General features: G+C 42.5%; 1 protein-coding gene across 1 annotated transcript in view; it reads left to right on the forward strand.

Moving 5' to 3' along the window:
• LOC140362145 (microtubule-actin cross-linking factor 1-like) overlaps positions 1 to 23,538 on the forward strand; it is a 329,939-nt gene that overhangs the window by 194,153 nt on the left and 112,248 nt on the right. Inside the window, exons 29-48 of the mRNA XM_072448200.1 lie at positions 24 to 183; positions 415 to 498; positions 583 to 690; positions 1,330 to 1,428; positions 1,518 to 1,640; positions 1,725 to 1,816; positions 2,841 to 2,976; positions 5,193 to 11,714; positions 11,787 to 11,975; positions 12,402 to 12,617; positions 12,885 to 13,043; positions 15,118 to 15,402; positions 16,666 to 16,815; positions 17,555 to 17,788; positions 17,879 to 18,058; positions 18,720 to 18,893; positions 19,761 to 19,928; positions 21,796 to 21,987; positions 22,900 to 23,073; positions 23,355 to 23,478. Coding sequence (XP_072304301.1) covers positions 24 to 183; positions 415 to 498; positions 583 to 690; positions 1,330 to 1,428; positions 1,518 to 1,640; positions 1,725 to 1,816; positions 2,841 to 2,976; positions 5,193 to 11,714; positions 11,787 to 11,975; positions 12,402 to 12,617; positions 12,885 to 13,043; positions 15,118 to 15,402; positions 16,666 to 16,815; positions 17,555 to 17,788; positions 17,879 to 18,058; positions 18,720 to 18,893; positions 19,761 to 19,928; positions 21,796 to 21,987; positions 22,900 to 23,073; positions 23,355 to 23,478 — 9,569 coding nt within the window. The remainder of the gene's footprint in view (positions 1 to 23; positions 184 to 414; positions 499 to 582; positions 691 to 1,329; positions 1,429 to 1,517; positions 1,641 to 1,724; positions 1,817 to 2,840; positions 2,977 to 5,192; positions 11,715 to 11,786; positions 11,976 to 12,401; positions 12,618 to 12,884; positions 13,044 to 15,117; positions 15,403 to 16,665; positions 16,816 to 17,554; positions 17,789 to 17,878; positions 18,059 to 18,719; positions 18,894 to 19,760; positions 19,929 to 21,795; positions 21,988 to 22,899; positions 23,074 to 23,354; positions 23,479 to 23,538) is intronic.

The raw sequence follows: 23,538 nt of genomic DNA on the forward strand, positions 1-23,538 counted from the left end.
ACACGTTTGCTTCTCTGTTCCAGACACGCGGAGCTGGAGGCGCTGGGCTCGTCGCTGCAGCTTTACAGAAACGGACACTCGGCTTTGATCAAATGGATCGAAGACACGACCGAAAGACAAGAAAATGCACAACCAGGTCAAACCGACAGCAAAGCCCTGTCGGAGCAACTGGCCCAGCAGACGGTGAGGGCCAAACGTGATCTGTTCCTTTAGGCTTTGTTTTCTGTCTGTAAGAAAGGCACATCATCAATCTATTGTGATAGTCAAGTGTGTAATGATGTGTATAGTATGTCTCTGTGTGTGTGTTTTGAACTTGTTTTTATAACGCATTTGTATTTTGGACACGTTTTATACTTTAGTGACTGTAAACAGCTTTAAATACTGAATATTTGTCAACTTAATCTCGTCCTCCAGGCGTTAGTGGCCGAAATAGAAAAGAATCAAGCCAAACTGGACGAGTGTCAGACTCACTCAAAGCAATACTGTACAGCTGTGAAGGTAACGCATTTATTCTCTTTACGGTTTGGATTAATGTAGAAACGCGTTGATATTTAATGCCGTATTTTCAATGCTTTTTTGTAGGATTATGAACTGCAGCTGATGACGTACCGCGCCTTCGTGGAGTCCGCCCACAAATCAGCTACAAAACGGAGGAGGTTACACTCTTCTTCAGACGCTATCACTCAGGAGGTAAAGGGCACACTGTGTTTTATGTTTTATATTGTGTAATAAACGCTGCAAAACAAACCAAACTCATAAACCAATAATCATTGTGCAGAGGCACATAAGTAATAAAGTGGTAAGTAGTAAAGTCTGTATTATTGCCTCTGTATTGCTATAAAAAAAAAATGGGTGTGCTGGCACACCCAACCCAAGTTCTCATTTTGTTACTTTTACTTCTACTTAAATAATAATACTTTAAAACACATTTGGCTAAAGTGTTTGAGTTGATTAATGCAGTTTTGTGGGTATTATTGTTTGCCCTTCATTTAAAAGTGTCCCCAGATAAAAGAAGCTCATTTTATACTTAAAGCGCCCCCTACAGGTCAGAATTCATTGAACTGAAACGCAGTTAAGATAAATATATTATGAATTTTGCTAAAAAGTTATAAAATTATCCAAGAACGGCACATTTTTTAGGATTAAAATGTAACTTCCTGTTTGTGATTGATGACATCACACTAGGAAATTACCCAACAAACACTGTTGCTGCCTGATATATTAATGGTTAGTCACATTTTCACGAGCCAAACTCCCGCTTCAATTTGAGCTCATCTTCACAACATAAACATTTCCTGTGATATTTATTCCTCTTTTGTCTGTCTGTAGTTCATGGACTTGCGCACGCGTTACACGGCCTTGGTCACTTTAACCACTCAACACGTGAAGTACATCAGTGACGCCCTCCGGAGGCTGGAGGAAGAAGAGGTCCGTGTTTTTAAACCATTTAATGCTTTATTGTGTTGTTCACGTCGATTTTGAGGCTGATTTACACCGTGTTTTTCGGTTTTCTACAGAAAGAGGTGGAGGAGGAGAAGCAGGCCAGAGTGGGACAGGTGTCTGACCTTTTGGGATGGGTCAAAGGGCTCCAGGGTCGAGCCGCCGGTCCCAACGCAGAATCCTCCCTCGCTGCTCAACAGGTACAAAATGACGACTCCTTTTTTTAAACTTTTGTCAGTGTTGGGCTGTGTTTGATTGATTTTGACGCTTTTTGTTCCACTTAGGCCATCACAGAGCAGCTCGCCTCCAAAAAGGATGATGTCGCTGAAGCCATTCGAAGCACAGAAGCCTTCCTCAGGTCCAAGCAGGCCAGCAAGTACGTGCCCCAAGCCAACGCAAAAGAAGTGGTTGTGTTGTTTCTTCGGGTAGTTGGATAACAAAGAGAAAACGTAATGCATTTGAAAAGGCTCTCACAATATAAAGCTAGTGTTTAGTTGGTCTGCCATTTGTAGTTAAAAACACACTGGAAGACGTGTGATAAAAGCTCAGAGTGTACATTAAAACATTAACAAAACCACCACATAAACTAGTATAAAATGTAATGCATTGTTATAACATTTACAATTAATTTGCTTTTCTCTGCAGTAACATTAAATCAATTGGAATTACTTTGGGAACTTACTGTTGATTACTGTACATTGTCAAGTCCAGCTTTTCTTGCATCAGTAAATGTATGAAAATAAAAGACGCTTTTATTGCATCAAGTTAGCAAGGTGCACATTTCTTTGGTAAACCCCAGCCCTAGTGCAGAACAAGTAATATAGCAATTAAAATTATAAGAAATTCCAAACATTTATAACGAAGAATGAGGGCTGGAATGAAAAGGCTGTATGTACATCTATTACTATCATTTCACAGGACACATATAATGCTAAATGGACTTTGAGTTTTTAACCTTGTTCTAACATTGTTCTCTCCTTTTCACAAATGTTTTATACCTGGATTTGCATTTAGCTTCAATCACGCTAGTTAGAAAATCGTCTCCCCTCCGAGCGACAAAAACACTCCATTCTGAATTTCCCCGATGTGCGACGTTTTCTCAATCTGCAACATGGCTCCTTCTGTGCTGTTTTTAAGTCCATAGATCTGGCCAGTCATTTGATTACATTACATAGCTTCATTAGCAAAGCAGAAGCGTGCCAATATTTGTCTCTCAAATATGTCATTCCCTCTGCTGCCAGTAGGCTCAGTTCCTCACGTGGGTAAATCCAGAAACATTTTAGTTCTAAAACATGAAAAGCCAAAGTAAAGGGATTAAAGAACACGTTTAAAGGCCAATAACGACACAAATAAAGCATAACATTTGTATTTCTATCCATTTCTCCCCTCTGTCCGTCCAGATTGTCCCCAGAGGAGCGCGCTCAGGTGGAGGCTCAGCTCGAGGACCTGAAAGCCACGTACAACCAGCTCTGCACCTCCTCCAACCAACAACTGCAACAACTGGAGCAACAACTGGCCAAAGAAGAGGAGAGAAAGGTAAACACGCCCCGAAAGAGGTGCTTAACAAAAGGCTTTATCCTGCGAGGTTATGAGAAAAGGGCACCGTCCGTGACCTTTGGTAAAAATGGAAGACAAAACGACGCTTGCGAGCTAAATGTGCGACGTGTGTGTGGGCGGCTCTCGCGTGTTCTACAGCATGTTGTGTTCTCATGACGTTCATTCGATCACGGTTCACTCGTTTGACATTCAATTCACGAGCACTAACCTTTTTCAGACGGGCAATTCAGTTGACCATCCATTACTTTTTTCTTGGCAAGGCAGAACATGGAAAGTAAGATATAAAATAGCGGTAGATATTTACGTCTATTGATTTTCTTCTAATATTCACAAAAGAAACATCATAGTCACTAAATCTAAGTCTCAAAAATGAATTGAATCAAAACGTGGGTCCAAACATGTCAAAATCTACCATCTACACTATTTAGTTAATCATTTGGACTATATCAGATTAAACAAAAGTTAAAAAACCTGGCATAATTGTCATTTCACTGGATGCCTCTGTCTGAACTGGGTTGTAGCATGGTGTGTCCATCTCACATCCATCTCTAAAACTGCTTGTTGTTAATTACCTCATTATCACCACCACTGTTATCATCATGTCATCACCATCACAAAAAACACATCTGCTAAACTGCTAACGTGGCTAATATTTGGCCGTAGGAGTGCCACAATAGAGCTGCCGTAGTCTTGTAGTCATGCTTAGCTGTGAGCTTTAGCCCCATAGTTCCCATGTTATAGTTTTCACATTTAGATTCACATTTTACTCTCTTGTGTGTCCTCACATAATGGAGCGGTGTCAGGATGGCACAATTGAGTCTTTTTTTTATATACATTTTACTTTAACATTTACATTTTGACCCCCTATATCCTTATAATATCACTTTCTATTTTTCAACAGATATAAATTGTGAAAAGTAGTTATTTTTTCCATATTTTTATATATTATATCCATTTACTTTTGCACTTTTAAATCTGTGCCTTGTTTGTTCCGCTGACATTTTAGATCGAATGTATTTGTATGACTATTAAACGCCTCTTAGGTCTAATACATTGAAGCGTAATGACAATGTATCTGTCTATTAGGTGTATGTGATTGCAGTAATAGTTTTAAAGGGTAACAAATATCTGAATGATTCATGTTTTTTGAGTCTTGGTGCACCAAAGGCCAGCTATGCAAAACCCTCACCATTTGAGCATGTTGTGTCCAGATCACAAAAACTATGTGTGAAATGTCTGTTTTTTCTAATGCATTTAATGTGTGTGACACTTTAAACCAGCATTCTGCTTGAAAATCACTAACAGCTGCCAGAAGACGCCATTCTCTGAGCTAGAGGTGGAAAGAGAGGCAAAAGATGGTAGAATAGAGGCTAATAATGTGAAATATGGGGGAAATAGGACTTTTGTTACGATGTACTATGTGAGTTTATTGAGTAGACAGGTTTAGCGTTAGTAGAGTGGAGAGTGGCATGCCGAGTGCTAACAACCAGCTTCTCACCTGTCGCTCGAGCCAAACACTGGCCCCAATGTGTGTTGCCATGGAAACGGCCCAATACAGTAAGTGCTGCTTGCTTTAACTTACCGTTGCCCTACCGTGGTTAATTTTTTATTTTTTGGAACAAGCTTGTCTTCTGTCCTTTTTTGCTTTTTGTGTGTTTCAATTTTACAAGTTACAAGTGCATCTAAAACATTTTTATTGGAGTTTTTTTTTTTTTTTTTTTACAAAAAAATACTACAATTATTTCACAATATCCCTCCTTTTAGATGCACTTGCATCTATGATATGTGCTTTTACTGCTTTGTTGCATGCTTTTGGCACTCTGAGGTTTGCTGTGGTAAGTACTATGTAGTCTTAACAAGCCTTTAGTTTAAACATTTGCGTTTTTAACCAAATGTCAATAAAATTGGAGCCAATTTTATGTTTGGGATAGCATGTAAATTTGCATGTGACTCTGGTGGATACTTGAGCATTTTTCCAACTGTAATTTTGTGACTAGGCCAAAACATTGAAATCTCTAAGTATCTTATGAACTGCATGAATATTGGACTATCCCTTGATTTCCCCCCTCCCCCTTTTTTATTGTGGTGTTCTTGTAGTTTTAATTAGTTCATCTAACTCTTATCAACACTAACACAAATCTTTTCAACCGATATTTACAAATTCTGACTTAGATTTTCCTTCTTTTCTCTCCTAGACCCATCCCGTCATTGCTGGAGTGATTGACCTGGGGACGGTGGAGACTTTCCCCGTCTTTCAAGCAGCGCAGCGTGGACTCATCGATCAGGACTCGTGCCTTGTCCTCCTGGAGGCGCAGCTGGTTTGGGGTGGCCTTCTCCAGCCTCAATCCGGTTTCCCCATTCCCCTGGAACAAGGGGAAGACGAAGGGCTTGTAAATCGACACTTGCAACAGTGCCTGTCCGAGCTTAACACCGCCCTCTGTCTTGTGGGAAAGAAAGTGCATCCGAATGTCACACCAATCGTTAACGCAATCGAGACGGCCTCAATCAGAGAGGAGCTTGGTCTTCGCATATTAGCGTTGCAGTTGAACTCTAGTGGGCTAGTTGATTCACAAGGATCTGAGATGAGCATTGAGCAGGCAGAAGACATGAAAATATTAGCTCCAAGTTTTGCTAGAAAATTACACTCGATGTCCAATGCGAGAGAGCTCATTGACCCAAATACTGCTGAGAAACTACGCCTGTCTGAGCTTCAACAGCGCTGCATTGTTGACGAAGATTCTGGATTTTTATTGCTGCCCGTCAAACAACAAGCAGGAGGCACCGTTTGCTTGCGTTCTGGAAGGAAAGTGGGTATTTTCAGAGCTATCCAAGAGGGATTGATTGACCGAAAAGTTACTGTCAGACTTCTAGAGGCGCAGCTTTTTGCTGGAGGTATTGCTGACCCACGCTCGGGCCATAGACTCACCATTGAAGAGGCTGTACGCCATGGGATAATGGACCAGGATCTAGCTTGCGCCATGCTAGCCAGACAGCTCCAAAACGGCGGCATCCTCGACCCATTCTGTGATGGAGAGCGCGTGGATTTGGAAGAAAGTATTCGCAGGGATTTGCTCTCTCCTCGTCTGGCCTTGTTGGTCCTTGAATCTCTTTGGTCTTTTATGGGGATGCTCTGGCCTAAATCTGGCGAAATCCTACCCATAACGGAAGCTCTACAACAAGGAATAATGTCAGCGGAGCTTGCCAAAAACATGCTCAGACAGCGAGACGCCATCGGAGCCCTGTACAACCCTGAAACTTTGCAAGTGCTACCTTTCAACGATACAGCTAAGAAAACTCTAGGTCCAAGTATTGTCAGTATACTTCAAGATATCCACATCCCGGACATCCTTCCCAACACAAACCAAGCTACTCCCCCTTCACGTTTGAGCTGGACCTCTTCAAGCTCTCCTACGCCTCCGTCTTCTCCATTGGCGTCATCTTTCCCTACTCCACCTGTATGGGACGTGCAATCCGTGAAATCCAGAAACCCGGAAGAGGAAGCTAAACAAAAACTTCTTTTTCACATAATGACACATAGCTACATGGACGCACACACAGGAAGACGCTTGGTTTTGCTGGATACAGAGTTACTAGAATTAGTTGCAGCGTTTGATCAATTTGCTCAAGATGAGAATCAGGTTGAAGGTACTGGAATTGTGGATGTGCCAGGTCAAAAAACTGATGAAATTGTGGAAATGAATGAAGCTACTGAAAGACAGGCAAAATTGGAAGTTGCCAAAGTTCTTGAACAGTCTGGCGATATTGTGAGGCTTCAAGATATACAAAAAGATAAACAGACAAAATTGAAAGTTGTACAAAGTCAAATGGATAAAAAAGATAAGAGTAAAAACGTCAAAAATGAAATGAAAGAAACTGGGCATTTTGAAGGTTTTTCAAAGTCACCAACTACAGAGATCTCCAAAGATGTGGTGAATGCCAAACCCAAACAAACAAGTGATCCCACCACTGTCTCCTCGGAGTTGGAGAAAGCGGTTTTGTCCAAAGTTGAAAGTAAAAAAGCTCTTCATCATCCTCAAATGGACAAAATTGAACCTGAAATGCTCACTGCCCTCGTGAAAGAGGAAGGTGGTAGCTTGAAGCCCATGGAGAACAGTAGGGAGGAGGAGGAGAAAAGGGAAATATCTAGATTGGTTGCAGAGCTAAAACAGGGAGGTCTGAAGACTCAGGAAGGGGACAAGCTTCTCCCGGATGAGGCAGTAGCTCAGGGCATCCTCCCAGGCAGCACCGCAGTCAAACTAATGTCCGAGGCTGGTTTGTTTGGAGGCTTTGTAGATGCAAGCAGTGGAGAGTCATTGAAATTGGACGAATTAATGCAAGAAGGTTTGGAAAGTGAAGATCTCATGTGGAGTATACTCAGGTCGGACAAAACACTAGCTGGGGTTGTCGATGCCAAAGATGGAAAGATTTTGGGATTGACACAAGCTGCTAAGGAAGGACTGATTGACACAAATACTTGTAATAGACTTTTGGAAGCACAAGTTGTGTCCGGAGGCATTGTAGACCTCCGCCGGGACAAGAAGATTTCAGTAACCCTTGCAGCCAATATGGGACTGATTGAAGAGTCGCAAATGCAGCCATTGATTGCTTTGGAAAAGGCTTACAAAGGCAAAAAGACAGATCCTGAAACGGCTATGACTAAAGCTAACTTACAGCTACAAATTGAAGGGATTGTTGACCCAGAGTCTAAATCTCCTTTACCGTTAGAGATGGCATTGCAAAAAGGACTCATCAAACCAGAAGATGCCTATAAAGTTTTGGCCAAGCAGGTGGCAGAAGGCGGGATAATCCATCATGAATCTGGACTCAGGTTGTCTGTTTCAGATGCAGTTGATCGGGGACTTGTCGACCGATCTCTTGCCCCTGGACTTGAGGAATTAGAATGGATCTACCAAGGGAAACTCAGCCAGTCATCAAATCAAGAAGCGATGGTTTTACAAGCATCCACGGGTGCAATTTTGGATCCAAGCTCAGGCCAAAAGCTGACTTTGAGCGAGGCCATTTGCAAAGGTCTTATAAATGAAGAAACCGCTGATAACGCATCCTCAACTGTAACCCAAGGACTAATAGACCCACAAACTGCTTGCATCGTGCCATACTCTGATCTTGCAAACCAGGGTAAGATAGATATTGAAACTGGAAAGCGCTTTCTAGAAATTAAACCCTTCAGAGGGATTCAAGATGAGAAAACTGGTGAAATGATGACACTTCCTCAAGCTATTGCGTGTAAAAAGGTTGACCCCGTCGCAGCTCTGAGGCTTCTGCACAGCCAAGCAGACAGTGGGGGCATTGTTGACATCACAACTGGAGCTAGAGTTGGTTTTGTTGAGGCAATTGACAGAGGTTTAGTTGAAGAAGATATGGTTAAGACAATATCTACCAATCAGGTAATGAAAGGTGGTTTAGTTGATCCTGCTTCTGGAGAAAAAGTGGCTAATCTGAGTGATGCTATTGCTAAAGGACTCTTATCTAAAGAAATTGCTCATGATATTGTTGAGAAAATTCCATCTATAGAAAGAGAAAGCTTGGGTGATAGTTCAACTCCTGTCGCTTCTTCTGGTAGCGCACACAGCCCAGCAATTACACTATCAATATGCAGTGCAGACAGCCTTGAGACCTGGTCAGACTCAAACATTGACTCAAGTGCCATGCTTTATGAAAAAGGATTTATGGTTGCACAAGAAAACATTTCAAATGGGTCGGAACAGTCAGCAGAAGAAATAATGCGAGTAAAGCCTGATGAGTCTTTGGAAGTCCTGTCGACATTTGCTGCTACTGTTGAGAAAAAGATCCAAAAGGCTATTGAAGAAATTGTTCCACAGAGTGATGATAAAAGTAAAGAAACTGACATTGCTGGAGAGAATATTCAAGATAATTTGGCAATTATGGATAATTCACAAAAAATTGGTCATACAGAGCATGAAAAAGCAAGACAATGTGACAAATTGACATCAATGGAAAGCACAGTTGAGCCTCTTACAGGATCTCTTCAAGTAGAGAAGAATGAAAGAAGCAAATATGTATTAAAACCTGTCAGTGAAAGTAATTTAGTTGCAAAGCCTGACAAAGATGCTGCAATTGGGAAAGACTCTCCACACAGTGAAGAAGGCCAAACGTATCCTAAGGTATCTGGGCACCTAAGCTCTGATGAGGCAAAGAAAGCCATAATAGATGACAATGATGCTCTAAAACCAGATAAAGCAAGTGCAGAGGGATTGGTACAAGTTGCTCAAGCTTCTGCCCAACTTCTACCAACCTCCTCCTCTGAACGTATAGACACCGTGGAGAGGGTCGTTACAGACAACATTGTTATTTCAAAACAAGCTAAAAATGGCAAACAAAAACCTGTTAAAGTTAGGAAAGATGTGGTTGAGAATAAGGGAAAAACCAAAGTCATACAACCTTTAGAAACTCACGACAAAACCAAAGCTGTTGACAGGACATTAACACCATCATCTAAAGATCCTGATAATAGTTCGAAGACAATTGAGAGTGGATATAAAGAGAACAAGGACATTTCAAAACCAGTTATGGAAAGTAAACCGGAATTTGCTAAAGCTGAGAAAGATGTTGCGATTGCCAAAGAGAACAAAGAGATTAAAGCTTCAACCATTCAAGAAGCGATGTATCCCATCCACGTGGCTGTTTCATCCAAAGATACCAAGAAGATGGCTTTTGAAGAGAGAAAAGCTCCAACTAAAAGTAAGGCAATGGATTCTGAAGCCAAACTTATTGTTGGGGTTGAAAATAAAAGAGATGCCAAAGCAAGTAAATCTTTAGAAATCCAAAAGAAAGCAAGTCCTTTAATTGAGAGAACTGAACAGATCGTTGTGACTAAAGATACTGGCACAAAGGCCTTGACGACTGATAAAAGCCTTTCAAAAGTGGGTGAGGAAACTAAAGAGGTGAAACATGCAGAAACTGAAGGTAAGAGTTTCACAGGCAAAGAGAAAGATGTCATGGTAAAGAAATGTGAAGAAAGCAAGCCATTTACTGATAAAACAACTGCTTCTCGTGAATCAGAACCAGGTGCTCGTGCAGTGGAAGAATCATTTATAGTTGCAAAATCAGCTAACGAATGTACAAAGAAAAATGGGCGAGCAAAAGAGGTTAAAAAGATGAAACAAGCGCAAATGGTAAAGTCTATGCAAACTGGCCATGATATAAAGTCATCTGAACCAGAAGTGAATGTTTCAGCTGCAGAGATGAACACGGATTCAAAACTGCAAAAAGCATGTGTGGAGAAAGATGAAGAATCTGAAATTGTGGCTATAACGGACGAGGAGAAAAATGTCAATGTAGCTATGCCATCTTTACAAACTACGGCCAAAATCTCCTCCAACGTAGACAAATCCGCACATGCTGTAGCTTCTCCACCTAAAGATGTGGAGAACAAAAGCAAGAAGAAGCGGAGAAACAAGAAGGCCAAAGGTAATGCCTCAGATTGTTTAGAGGAGCAACCGAGAGTGCAATCTGAAGGCGCGAAAGTTGAAACGAAAACTGACAAATATCCCGAGATTGTAGAAGCAACAGCTACTGAGAAAATTAAGGACGATACACATTCTTCAGAGGAAGTTCAAATTACGGAGGAAGAGAATAACGCTGCAATGGTCAAAGTCGGCTCAGTTCGACAGTCGGTGAAAGAGCCAGAGGCCAAACTTGTGAATGGAAGAAAGAAGGTGAAGAAAGTTGAGAAGACGGATGGGATGGAACCTGAACATGTAGTGGAAGTTCAAGAGGCGACTGCAATGGAGGACGAGGTCAAGTTGCCTCAAAAGTCGGCTTTGCCTGAGCACGAAAAAGCAGCATTGGTGATGAAAGCCAAAGAGAGCATCCTGAAAAAAGTCTTTGAGAAGGGAGTGAGCGAGAAACAAGCCGCAGATGAATTGCAGGCTTTACGGAAAGAGGGTGGCAAGAAAGAAAAACTAGCTAAACCTGTTGTGGAGAAAAAAGTGGGCTCTGACAGGTTACAAAAAGATATGAATGAGCAAAAAGGAGGTCGGGTAACAACGCAGAGGCAAGAGGGCGCGGAGGGAAATAAAGTAGTGAAATCCACAGAAGTAGAATCAAAGGTTGAAAATGTTGCTCAGGCAGAATTGACAAACACGCCTGAAATTCAACATGAGTCGGTCAAGGAAACTCATCCAAAAAAACAAAATAAAAAGCATAAGAAAGCAAAAACTGAGATTGACAGTGTTTTTACCATGGCAGAGAAACCACCTAGTCTGAGTTCTGAAGATGCTCGTTCGAAGCCAGAACATGAAGATGTTATTGACAATGAAAATGTCATTAATAGTTTGTCAGAAACTAAATGGGAAAACCAAAAAGATTCACTTTCAACCCAGTCGGAGGGACATAGTATTGGGTTAACAAAAGCCCCTCCAGAGCAGTCACCTGACCTCCTAAACGCAGGAGATTTTGGCCGGTCTGATCCGGATGGAAACAAATCAGACATTAAACCTGTTCTTGAATCTCAGGAAGTGGGGAAATCAGCAGAGAAAGGCAAAAAGATGGGGGCTAAATTAGAAACTTTACCTGAAATTAAAGCTTTCAAAGACGAGAACGTGGAAACGCCTGAGATGTTCGAAATGGTCGCGACGGCATTACCCAAAAACGTGAAGCCTTTGAATGAGGAGCAGAGCAAAGTCACAGAAGGTGCCGTACTGAAAAGCCACGCCACAACTTCTAAAACTGGCAAGGTAAGTTCAATTTCCAGTACATAACATTAAAATCTATAGTATTGGTGCGATGTTTTGTGTTGCGATTTGCAGTCGTCGCTGAAGAAGCAGGAGTGTCTGGAGCTGGATCAGCAGGTGTTGGCTTTGGTCTCCACGGTCAGACACGTGGAGGTCCAACTGAAGCAGCAGCAGCAGCAGCAGCAGCAGCAGCAGCAGCAGCAGCAGCAGCAGAGGGTGGGCCGCAGTCTCATCGCCCAGAATGACATCATACGACAAACAGAGGTGAGAATCTTATAATAAAACATCCATCCATCCATTTTCTACCGCGTGTTCCCTTCCGGGGTCGCGGTTGACTGGAGCCTATCCCAGTAAAACAGTTCTCACAAATATTGGGAAGTCAATGACGTTATTACATTATTATTATTATTGCACTGTACGTTTAATAAGTGCATGCTTAAGGTTGTACTTTACATGTTTTAAGTGTTGCGCTATGTGAAATTTGCTAGTTCATCAGTCAAATCTGTTAATAAATAATAATTATTAGATGCTATAACAGTTTTATATTTACAAGTTCGGATCCAGTATCTGCCCGTGATAGTAATACATTTTAGAAATTCACTACAGTTAGCAATATTAACTTAGGATTAGGAGTGCATTTGCTTCTCTAAACCACGTTAAACCTCTTTTGTTTCCTGATCCGTCTCGCAGGCGTTGGACCTTGAACTGCGAGACTTGGAGCCGCAAATTCACAAGCGGGTCCAGGCCGCTCGAGACCTGCTGAGCCCCAAACCAGAGGATGTGCCTCCTCAGCTCCTATTGGCTCTGGAGAAGGACGGGCGGAGTCTGTCCCGAGGGTACGAGGCGGCCAGAGCTCTGTCTGAGGAGATCCTGAAGAGTCTGAAGCAGCAGAGAGACTCGCACAAGGTACAGCAGCGACTCCACACGATGGTGGCGAGACTCACACACCACATTCATAGGCAGGGTGAAGTGCCTTGCCTAAGGACACAACGACAGAACTTGCCTGTAGTGATGATCTTACTGAATATTGTTACAAGATCTGATCACAACAACGTAACGATTATCCAACACAATCAAATCGTCCAGCATTTGTGTATTTTATTCAGTATTTTGTTTCATTTATGACTCTTCTGTTCCCTCTTTTGTGAAATGCTTTGTTTCCTTGACCCTCAGGAGGCCGTCGCAGCCGAGCTCACGTCTCTGAAAGGTCGGACAGAAACTCTGCTCTCGTGGCTCAAAGAAACGGAGGGTAAACTGAGTGAAGGACTGACCGTGACAGAGCAGAGTCAGGTCTCAGGAGACGGTCTAACGCAGCAGCTTCAGCTCTGTGAAGTGAGTTCACCATGTAATCTGTATGTTTTTGTTTCATCCATACAATAAAGTTGGGTGTCAATAAATCTGCAAGAGTAATTGAAATTGCATCAAATGTTCCATGTTTATAACCTGCATGGCATTAACACTTATCCTCTCTCAACAGCGTGTCGATATTGAGTTGAAACATGTGCAATGAGAGCGGATTTCACAGTAAAACGTCACAAATCAACCACATAAACAATGGACAAAGTTACAAAACACTAAATGTACAGATAAACATTTAGACATGAATGCATTAAAAGTGCATTGTTCAAGTTTGTGACTCAATATTGCAATTATTATGACATTACATATTATTTTTTACATAATAATTCTGTCCAAGATTGTATGCTTAAGGCTATTGTCCCCTCTTTTAATCTATACTATATTATACTTCCTCTTTTGTATTAAAATAACATTTTGATTTGTGATTTTGAGTTGTTCTTGTCCCTTTGTCCTGCCCTCACAGTCGCTCCAGGACTCCCTAACGTCTCGTCTCTTTGTCCCGCCCTCACAGTCGCTCCAGGACGCCCTAACGTCTCGTCTCTTTGTCCTGCCCTCACAGTCGCTCCAGGACTCCCTAACGTCTCGTCTCTTTGTCTCGCCCTCACAGTCGCTCCAGGACGCCCTAACATCTCGTCTCTTTGTCTCGCCCTCACAGTCGCTCAAGGACGCCCTAACGTCTCGTCTCTTTGTCTCGCCCTCACAGTCGCTCCAGGACGCCCTAACATCTCGTCTCTTTGTCTCGCCCTCACAGTCGCTCAAGGACGCCCTAACGTCTCGTCTCTTTGTCTCGCCCTCACAGTCGCTCCAGGACGCCCTAACATCTCGTCTCTTTGTCTCGCCCTCACAGTCGCTCCAGGACGCCCTAACGTCTCGTCTCTTTGTCCTGCCCTCACAGTCGCTCCAGGACTCCCTAACGTCTCGTCTCTTTGTCTCGCCCTCACAGTCGCTCCAGGACGCCCTAACGTCTCGTCTCTTTGTCTCGCCCTCACAGTCGCTCCAGGACGCCCTAACGTCTCGTCTCTTTGTCCTGCCCTCACAGTCGCTCCAGGACTCCCTAACGTCTCGTCTCTTTGTCCCGCCCTCACAGTCGCTCCAGGACTCCCTAACGTCTCGTCTCTTTGTCCTGCCCTCACAGTCGCTCCAGGACTCCCTAACGTCTCGTCTCTTTGTCTCGCCCTCACAGTCGCTCCAGGACGCCCTAACATCTCGTCTCTTTGTCTCGCCCTCACAGTCGCTCAAGGACGCCCTAACGTCTCGTCTCTTTGTCTCGCCCTCACAGTCGCTCCAGGACGCCCTAACATCTCGTCTCTTTGTCTCGCCCTCACAGTCGCTCCAGGACGCCCTAACATCTCGTCTCTTTGTCTCGCCCTCACAGTCGCTCCAGGACGCCCTAACATCTCGTCTCTTTGTCTCGCCCTCACAGTCGCTCCAGGACTCCCTAACGTCTCGTCTCTTTGTCCCGCCCTCACAGTCGCTCCAGGACGCCCTAACGTCTCGTCTCTTTGTCCTGCCCTCACAGTCGCTCCAGGACTCCCTAACGTCTCGTCTCTTTGTCTCGCCCTCACAGTCGCTCCAGGACGCCCTAACATCTCGTCTCTTTGTCTCGCCCTCACAGTCGCTCAAGGACGCCCTAACGTCTCGTCTCTTTGTCTCGCCCTCACAGTCGCTCCAGGACGCCCTAACATCTCGTCTCTTTGTCTCGCCCTCACAGTCGCTCCAGGACTCCCTAACGTCTCGTCTCTTTGTCCCGCCCTCACAGTCGCTCCAGGACGCCCTAACGTCTCGTCTCTTTGTCCTGCCCTCACAGTCGCTCCAGGACTCCCTAACGTCTCGTCTCTTTGTCTCGCCCTCACAGTCGCTCCAGGACGCCCTAACATCTCGTCTCTTTGTCTCGCCCTCACAGTCGCTCAAGGACGCCCTAACGTCTCGTCTCTTTGTCTCGCCCTCACAGTCGCTCCAGGACGCCCTAACATCTCGTCTCTTTGTCTCGCCCTCACAGTCGCTCCAGGACGCCCTAACATCTCGTCTCTTTGTCTCGCCCTCACAGTCGCTCCAGGACGCCCTCACGTCCCGCTCCGGTGACGTCGACAGCGTTGCCTTGGACGTCCCGGTGTTCGTGTCGGAGCGGGCGCAGGACCTGAGCCCGGAGCAGAGCAGGGCGGTCCTGGGACAGCTCCAGCGGCTCCAGAGCGCGTTTCACCGGGCGACGGGCCACGCCCACGCCTGGTCCGCGGCACTGTCCAATCAGAAGGGCCGAGAGGAGGAGAAGCGACGCAGGGAAGAGAGGAGCAGAGAGGAGGAGAGGAGCAGAGAGAGCGCTAAAGAGAGAGAGGTTTGGATGAACAGGGCGGGGTCCGCGAGCTGCTGCTGCCGTGCTAATAATACTTTATTTAGAAATGATTTGTATCCAATGCTTTTTGTTCGCTCACGCCATTGCTCGCTTGTATGCGAGGTCTCGGCCTCAATGGGTTTTTAGCAGTTAAATAAAGGTTAATAAGTAAATAAATAACCGACAATTTAGAGAAACCTTACCCGAGAGGCCTTTAGTGGTCTCGTTGTCTTGGCAAGGTGTGTTTTAGTTTTAGAATCTGGAAACCCCCAAAAAATGAGCAAAAAGATAAATAAATTAAATGCTTCTTTGATTCATAAAATGACAAATGAAAACAGAATAGAACAAACAATCAAAACCCTAGACACGTTTTTACCGCTTTGTCACGAGGTAAAGATTTTAGAGAAAAACTGTTGTAAATCAACATAAAACGACTGAAAAATGTATGTTTCATAGTAATATTCATGTAAGGTTTCAATAAAATGTCTACAAGTCCTACCATTAAGAAGGATAAATTGATGAATAATAAATGATTTCTGTATTATCCAGCCAAAAAATGCATAATAGAGAAGAAAAAAACATAAGTCGCACTGGAGTATGAAATGCAGTTGCAAGTGTGAAAATAACAAATAATATCACATATAAGTCGCTCCGGAGTATAAGTATATAAGTATAAATACAAGCATGAGTCGCATCCCGGCCAAAACTATGAAAATACAGTATATATCGTCTCAAATTAACTCTGAGACATTACATACTTTGCTTATCGATACCACCACTTTAATGCATGTCATTCTCACTTCCTCCACTAGAGGGCATCACTTAACACTCACCTCCATTCGCTTTCACCTACAACAACAGTGTGTAATGTCATAAAAGAAAAGAAAAGCACAGCTGCTGCGACACCATCACTCTCTTCAGAATAATGTCTTGCGAGTTTGCTTCCTGCGTGTGATTTAACCTTGTGTGCTTTTAACCTGTTTGCCTTGCTCTTCCAGACGCTCCCGACTGAAACTTGTCACTGCAGAGGGGAAAAGTCCCGTCTGGCCTCGATACAAATGTTCGATCTGTCTTTGTGTCGCTTTTGCCCATCTGTTGCTGTCTGTGTGTAATATTAGACTCATAAATGTGTGAACTCGGACACAACATGCTCAAAAAGTGCACCGCAATGATGTGTTGGAAGTTGCAAAAAGGGGAATTCATGCTCGCGAACAACCACCGTTTCTTTCTTTTTCCTCAGTATTTACTCTGTTTGTTCCGCGTCAGGTGGTGCAGCAGCAGAAAGCCGAGTGCTCGCAGAAGCTGGAGGGCCTGGCCATGTATCTGGCGGGCGCGGCGGGTCTTTTGGCGAGTCACGTGACGGGAGGACAGTCGGGAGACGTGGGCGCGCTGCAGGAGAAACAGAGGAAGTTAAAGGTACGTTTAGTCCTGTTTGAATCTGCACCTTTCTGAGTTGACAGAGAGAGACAATCGCCGTGTTTAATCCCAATTAAAAAGCAATTAAAGCGGCCGATTTGTACTATATATGTACGAACTATGTACATTTTATGGTTCATTTAAAAGAAAACACACACATTATGGCTGAAACACCACCACGATTGTATCATAAAATTAAATTAGTCCCATTTTAGAATTTAAAAATCTTTCCAGCCTTTATTCTATCTGTAATCTATAAATTATACTTTCATTTTTAGCTTTTTAACTTTTCTAGTGTAGATTCCACCAACTCGTCCCTTTTAATTTCAATTAGACTTGTATTTTTTACTAAAAACTTTGAAAAACATTCCTGTCAGTGGCCTCTTCACAGATCCTGCTCGTCTCCATGGAGATAGACACATTTAATGCCTTGGAGCGGAACATTCCAGGCACAGCAATAACATCTCCATGGAGACCAGCAGCCGGAAGAGTTTATAAGTGACTTTCATAACTTTCAGAGGCCAGAGCAAAGTTTCACCATCACATCTATGCTAAAAAAAAAGCTAGCATGCTAACAGCTCATTTCCTGTTTGAAACGCTCTTTAATTAGATGCAGACGGCACACAGCAGTCTCATTTTGACCCAAACAGCTGTTGCAATACATCTGAACTGGAGCCAAACCAATTGTACTGTAAAAATATGCTAAACGCAGACGAATTTTTGTGATTTGTCTTTCCAGGAAGTACAAAAAGACCTGCAATCGAAGTCTGAAGGAATCGCCGAGGCCATTCGCTCGGTGGAGGAGCTGCTGTCGGAGAAAGGAGCCACTTTGAGTCCAGAGGAGCGGGCGAACCTGCAGGGGGCGCTGGAGAAGATGAAGGAGCAGTACAGCGCACTGACGGACACGGCAAACGCATCGCTGTCGGACGTGGACGTGGCCATCAGCACCACGGTTCAGCAAAACACACAACGGGTAAAATAACGAGAGGTTTAAAGCATGTGTTTGGATTGACTTTGTTTCGGGAAATGGCAAAGATGTTGTTGTTGTTGTTGTTTGTTTTAGTTAAAAGCAGAAGAGGAGCTGCAAGAGACTCAAGGACAGATAGATTCTCTCCTAAATGAACTGTCCAGCCTCAATCAGCTGGGAACAAACGGAACTGGTTTAAACGGCACGTTGGATAAAGTGGACTCTACTGTGTCACCACCAGAGGGCGCTGTCAAGTCACATACGGATATGCTACAGGTGAGAAAGTCTTTTATAAACCACTGATGCTACTTATTTACAACAGTTTCCTCGTGTCGTAGCATTTGTGTTTGACCTAAACAACTGACGAGAACAGTTTTCAGTGTTTTGTGTGAATATTCCTATTTTGTGTAATACAAGTTTGAGCTTTGTTGTCACATCTTTGTATTTAGAAAGATGCAGCATCTTTACTATTGTAGTTTTGCTTTTGATCCATATTCAAATTATTTTTTAATGCATTACAAAAGAATAATGGCAATGTTTCAGCTTGTATTATGCTAGAATAGAAGAGAAAACACATCATTAAAGTTGTTTTGAAGCTCACATTTGACATAAACACACAGATTGCCCTGTAAGAGTCACTTTATTTGAACACATGTTTTTCTCGTAAAGTAATTTCCACATCTGACCAGCCAATTTGCAATGTGTTTTTATTCACAAGTACATGCAGTACAATTAAGTGTCAGTCTGAGTTAAGATTCAGTCTTTAGGTTCAGAATCAGAATAAGCTTTATTGCTATTATCAATGAACAAAATTCACAAAATAGGAACTTGTTTTAGCGAACATGGAACACTATATAATACTAGTCAGAATGTAAACTTTGATGTAATAATTAAAATGCCCTTAATAAACTGTATTCTCCCTGTGGCTCTGGTGCAGTGCGAGCTGCAGCAGCTGCAGGCGCAGCAGGCTCAGCTCATGCACGTGTCCCAGTCGGTGCGTTCGCTCCTGGAACAGCCCGACTCTGCTGTTCCTCCTGAAGAGAAGCGACGTCTGCGAAGTGCTCTGGACCAGCTGCAGGCCCAGCACCAGGAGAAGCTGCACCACTGCCAGGTCCAAACACTTATACACGCTTATTACAGTGGTATTTATGACATTATGATGCAGTAGTGATACACACACACTTATTACAGTGGTATTTATGACATTATGATGCAGTAGTGATACACACACACTTATTACAGTGGTATTTATGACATTATGATGCAGTAGTGATACACACACACTTATTACAGTGGTATTTATGACATTATGATGCAGTAGTGATACACACACACTTATTACAGTGGTATTTATGACATTATGATGCAGTAGTGATACACACACACTTATTACAGTGGTATTTATGACATTATAATGCAGTAGTGATACACACACACTTATTACAGTGGTATTTATGACTTTATAATGCAGTAGTGATATACACACGCTTATTATAGTGGTATTTATGACATTATAATGCAGTAGTGATACACACACACTTATTACAGTGGTATTTAGGACTTTATAATGCAGTAGTGATACACACACACTTATTACAGTGGTATTTAGGACTTTATAATGCAGTAGTGATATACACACGCTTATTATAGTGGTATTTATGACTTTATAATGTAGTAGTGATATACACACGCTTATTATAGTGGTATTTATGACACTATGTTGTAGTAGTGTCTTTTGCTCATAAAAGAGTAGAAAGAACTGAACTTACAGTAACTTATATATTTCTATCCCATTATTAAAATACTTTTCCATTTCAATGTCTGTATTTGAGATATTGATACAATCACATTTGCATCCTGACACTGAACACTTGACTATACGATTTGAAATAAATAAAGTCTGAATATTGGCCTCATAATGCATCTTCTCGTGTTCCTTGTCTAACTTCACTTGACCCTGTGTCCGGTCTGAATCCAGGAGCGCCTGAGGAAGTCCGAGGCCCTGAAGGACGAGCTGACCAAGTTCCTCCAGGAGCACGGGAGCCTGGTGTCGTGGCTGGACCAGTCCGAGCAGGAGCTGAGGATTCTGGGAGAAGGAGAGACCGACGCCCCGGGGCTAAAGGGACGACTGGAGGAGCACAGGAAGGTACGCACACTTTAAACAGGGTTTCACCAATGCAATGTCAAAGGTCACTGCGGTGGCTCCTCCCCCACAGTCTGAAAACAACCTCAAACATCGGCAAGATCATCATTCTCTTTGTGTTATCATAAAGAGAAACGATACTGTTGACAAAAGACTGCTTGAATAGATAAATAAATAGAGGGGAAATGGTTGAATTAAAAATATTTGAGAATGTTTGGGAATACCTCATAATCTAATCTAATTTATAGCCTTTAATTTGTTCACGTTACATAATGAAATGATAATATTCAAATTTCTAATCACTTTAATGTTATGCCAATGGTTTCAGTCATAGATCCTACTTTGAGTCCAGTTTTATTTAAGAAAAATAACACTAAATCCATTCAAATTAACGCAAAATATATGTATTTTAAGGCTTATTTAAAAGAGTAGCTGTCTAGAAACACTCCGAGACAACTTCTGTTCTGATTTTGGGCTTTGCAAAAGTCATTTGAATTGAATTAAATTGATTCATAAACCTCTAAAGTTTAAGGCCGACACACGAGCCTTTCTCTTCCTCTAAAGAGTCGTCACTCGCACGTCAGAATGAGAATCCCAGCTCCGTGAAAAGCCTGAAAACGAATCACCTGAAGCATCTGGAGTTTTCAAACTGCAGTGAAAAAAACAAAGACGCTTGGGCCTTTTTCATTTGAATTGCCCGAGTGGTTTTTCCCAGCGTCTGTTTCTGTTCTCGTGCCTCGTGTTTCCTCCTCAGTTCAAAGCCGTGTGGCACTTTCACATGTTCCTTCTCCCGTGGCACCGCATCCGTGACGAACACGAGTTTTATTCAACATGTTTCTCAGCCAATTTGACACAGATCAGTGCACTGAAGGCGGCGGCCATTTTTATAACCAACTAGGGCTCTGCAGTGGGAGAAAACGTATGGCACAGCGTTTAAAAATGGGTCTTATTTAGTGCACGAAATCGGAAAAGAAATGTCTTTTTTTCTTTTCTTTTTTATAACTTTTATAACTTTTTCAAATATAAGAATGTTTCACAGAAGAACAGCAGTAAAAATATCCCGTTTACTGTTCCCAAGAGTCGCTGCATCACATGACCATTCACTAAATCCTCTGCCATAACTTAATAACGAAAGAAAATATACATATATATATATATATATATATATAACTTTAACATACCGGTACATAAAACAATAAATAAATAAATGATAATAACAAACATGCTTTGGTACAAAACTTCAAGAGAGAGACAAAAGAAAGTTGTCTGCTTTATGATGTTATGACAGTAAAATATACATCGTTCCACTAAAGGGTCAAATGCTCTAGAATGGGTTGAAATCAAAAGAACTTTCAAGAAGATGTGTTAAATCCTAAATCAGGACTCAAACTTGGACAGCTTTGGGGTAAATGCGTATTTCTTTTCCATTTACAGTTTACAGGATGGAGTATAATAGTCATATAATAATGCAGAGAGATATTAAGTTAAGGCCTCGTAGTGATGTCACAATAAAAGCTTTTCACACTCTATTTTGACACAAATAAATAGGTTCAATGCCTCAATAATAAAGCTTTTTTTCATTCTAAACGCTCTAAACATGTTCAGAAACGGTCACATTTTGTCCTGTCGATGCATCTATTGTTGATGCTAGTTTTAGAGTTGATTAGCATTGATACTTGCGCAAACCCTCGTGTATTTATGGACACTGCACTTGTTATTGGTTTATTATTATCAAAGTACAAGCTGTATAGTACATGAGAGAATTAAATACACATTCTGTTCTTGTTTACCGTGTTATTTGTCTTGATTTGAGCGTTTTGCGTTGTCGTTTTCCCTCTTCACTCGCTGAGAAACGCTCTCTTTTCGGCAGCTGTCGGAGGACGTGATATGCCACAAAGCGGACCTGCGTTTTGTCTCCATCTCGGGTCAGAAGGTGCTGGACTCGGTGCAGGGGGCCCTGGAGCAGGCCGGGGGCCCCGACCCGGCTCTGGACGGCACCAAGCGGCTGGTCACGGACGAGCTGCACGACGCCAACCACAGATACACCGCGCTGCACACGAAGGTACGAGGGAGAGGCTTTACGCTCGACTGTGGCTCTTTGTCCGACTGTTTTCTGACCTGAGGTTCAGTGAAAGATGAAGATGTTGATGTTGTTGTTGTTGTTGTTCTGTTTGTTGGAAGAAGAAGTTTGGAAGATAATGATTCCAGATGGACATGGTTTTGACAGTGAATATGTATTTTATAATGTTTGTTTGAAAGTTATCTTGATGCTGAGGTTAGAATGAATAAAGTGAATAAAAGAATAAAATGAAATAAACAAAATAAACAAAAATAAACAAAATAAACAAAATAAAAAATAAAAATAAATAAATCACAATCACATAGATAACATGGATACAATAAATAAAATAAAATAAATACGACCCCGAAAGGGAACAAGCGGTAGAAAATGGATGGATGGATGGATGGATGGAAAATAGAATAAATAAGATGAAATAGATTCAATTCATTAAATAAAATAAAATAATGATAATAAAAAAAATACAATACTTATTCTGAAATGCCAATTTGATGTTGATCATATTTTATTAGTTCTTGTGAATACATAACTATAGGCTTTATGTGGCATTGACATGGCATTGTGTTTGATTTTTAAGTAACTCCGTCTTTGACATAAATTATGATTATAAAGTTACACTAGAGATCCATCGTCACAAGATTCATTTTTCCTGATTGTTTCAAAATTCAGGGAAACTGTCAATATTTTATGAATGTAGCTGATTATTTTCTCAATTGTATTTCCTTTAGATTTTGTATTATTATTTTGTATATTATTTTTATTGGCCTCTGCAGGAGATTTAAGGTAGATAAATCTCGTTCTAAACTAATCGGATCATATAATGGATTAGTTTGTGTATTTCATCCTCTCCTCTTGTTACTGAATTAATCTGAAACTCTCCCTTGTCCCGTCCAGTCCACAGAGTTGGGGGGTCGTCTCTCCGGGCTGTTGGAGCGATACCAGCAGTACCAGGACGAGATGGTGTCTCTGCACTCGTGGCTCAGCGCTCAGGAGCAAAACCAAAGCATCGCCAAAGCCGCCGCCGACACGGACCCCCAGAACCTGCAGAACACGCTGCGACAAGTCCAGGTAAAGTCCTCACGACGGAGACGCTAAAGCGAGACGAGCGTCCAGGTAAAGTCCTCACGACGGAGACGCTAAAGCGAGACGAGCGTCCAGGTAAAGTCCCCACGACGGAGACGCTAAAGCGAGACGAGCGTCCAGGTAAAGTCCTCACGACGGAGACGCTAAAGCGAGACGAGCGTCCATTCCACAGCTCGAGTTTAAGAGCAAAGAGAGAAGCGAAACCGTGTAGTGGAGATGGAGGAAGTGTCTCTATCTATCTTACACTATTCCATTTCTCGCTGTAGCTGCTGCAGGATGAAATGGCGGAGCGCTCTGTCCAGCTGGAGAAGGTCAAACGCGCCGGACGAGATCTGGTCAGCACCGAGGAGTCTCCGTCCCTCAAAGCTGTGGACATCCTCTGTGCTGCAGGTAAGTCTAGGCCCAAATCTGAAATATATTGAGCTGTGTCCATCATCACAAAACATACCC

The sequence above is a fragment of the Eucyclogobius newberryi genome, unplaced genomic scaffold (assembly GCF_026437365.1).
Source record: "Eucyclogobius newberryi isolate DKJ021-1_F unplaced genomic scaffold, fEucNew1.0.hap1 SCAF_16, whole genome shotgun sequence".
NCBI lineage: Eukaryota > Metazoa > Chordata > Actinopteri > Gobiiformes > Gobiidae > Eucyclogobius > Eucyclogobius newberryi.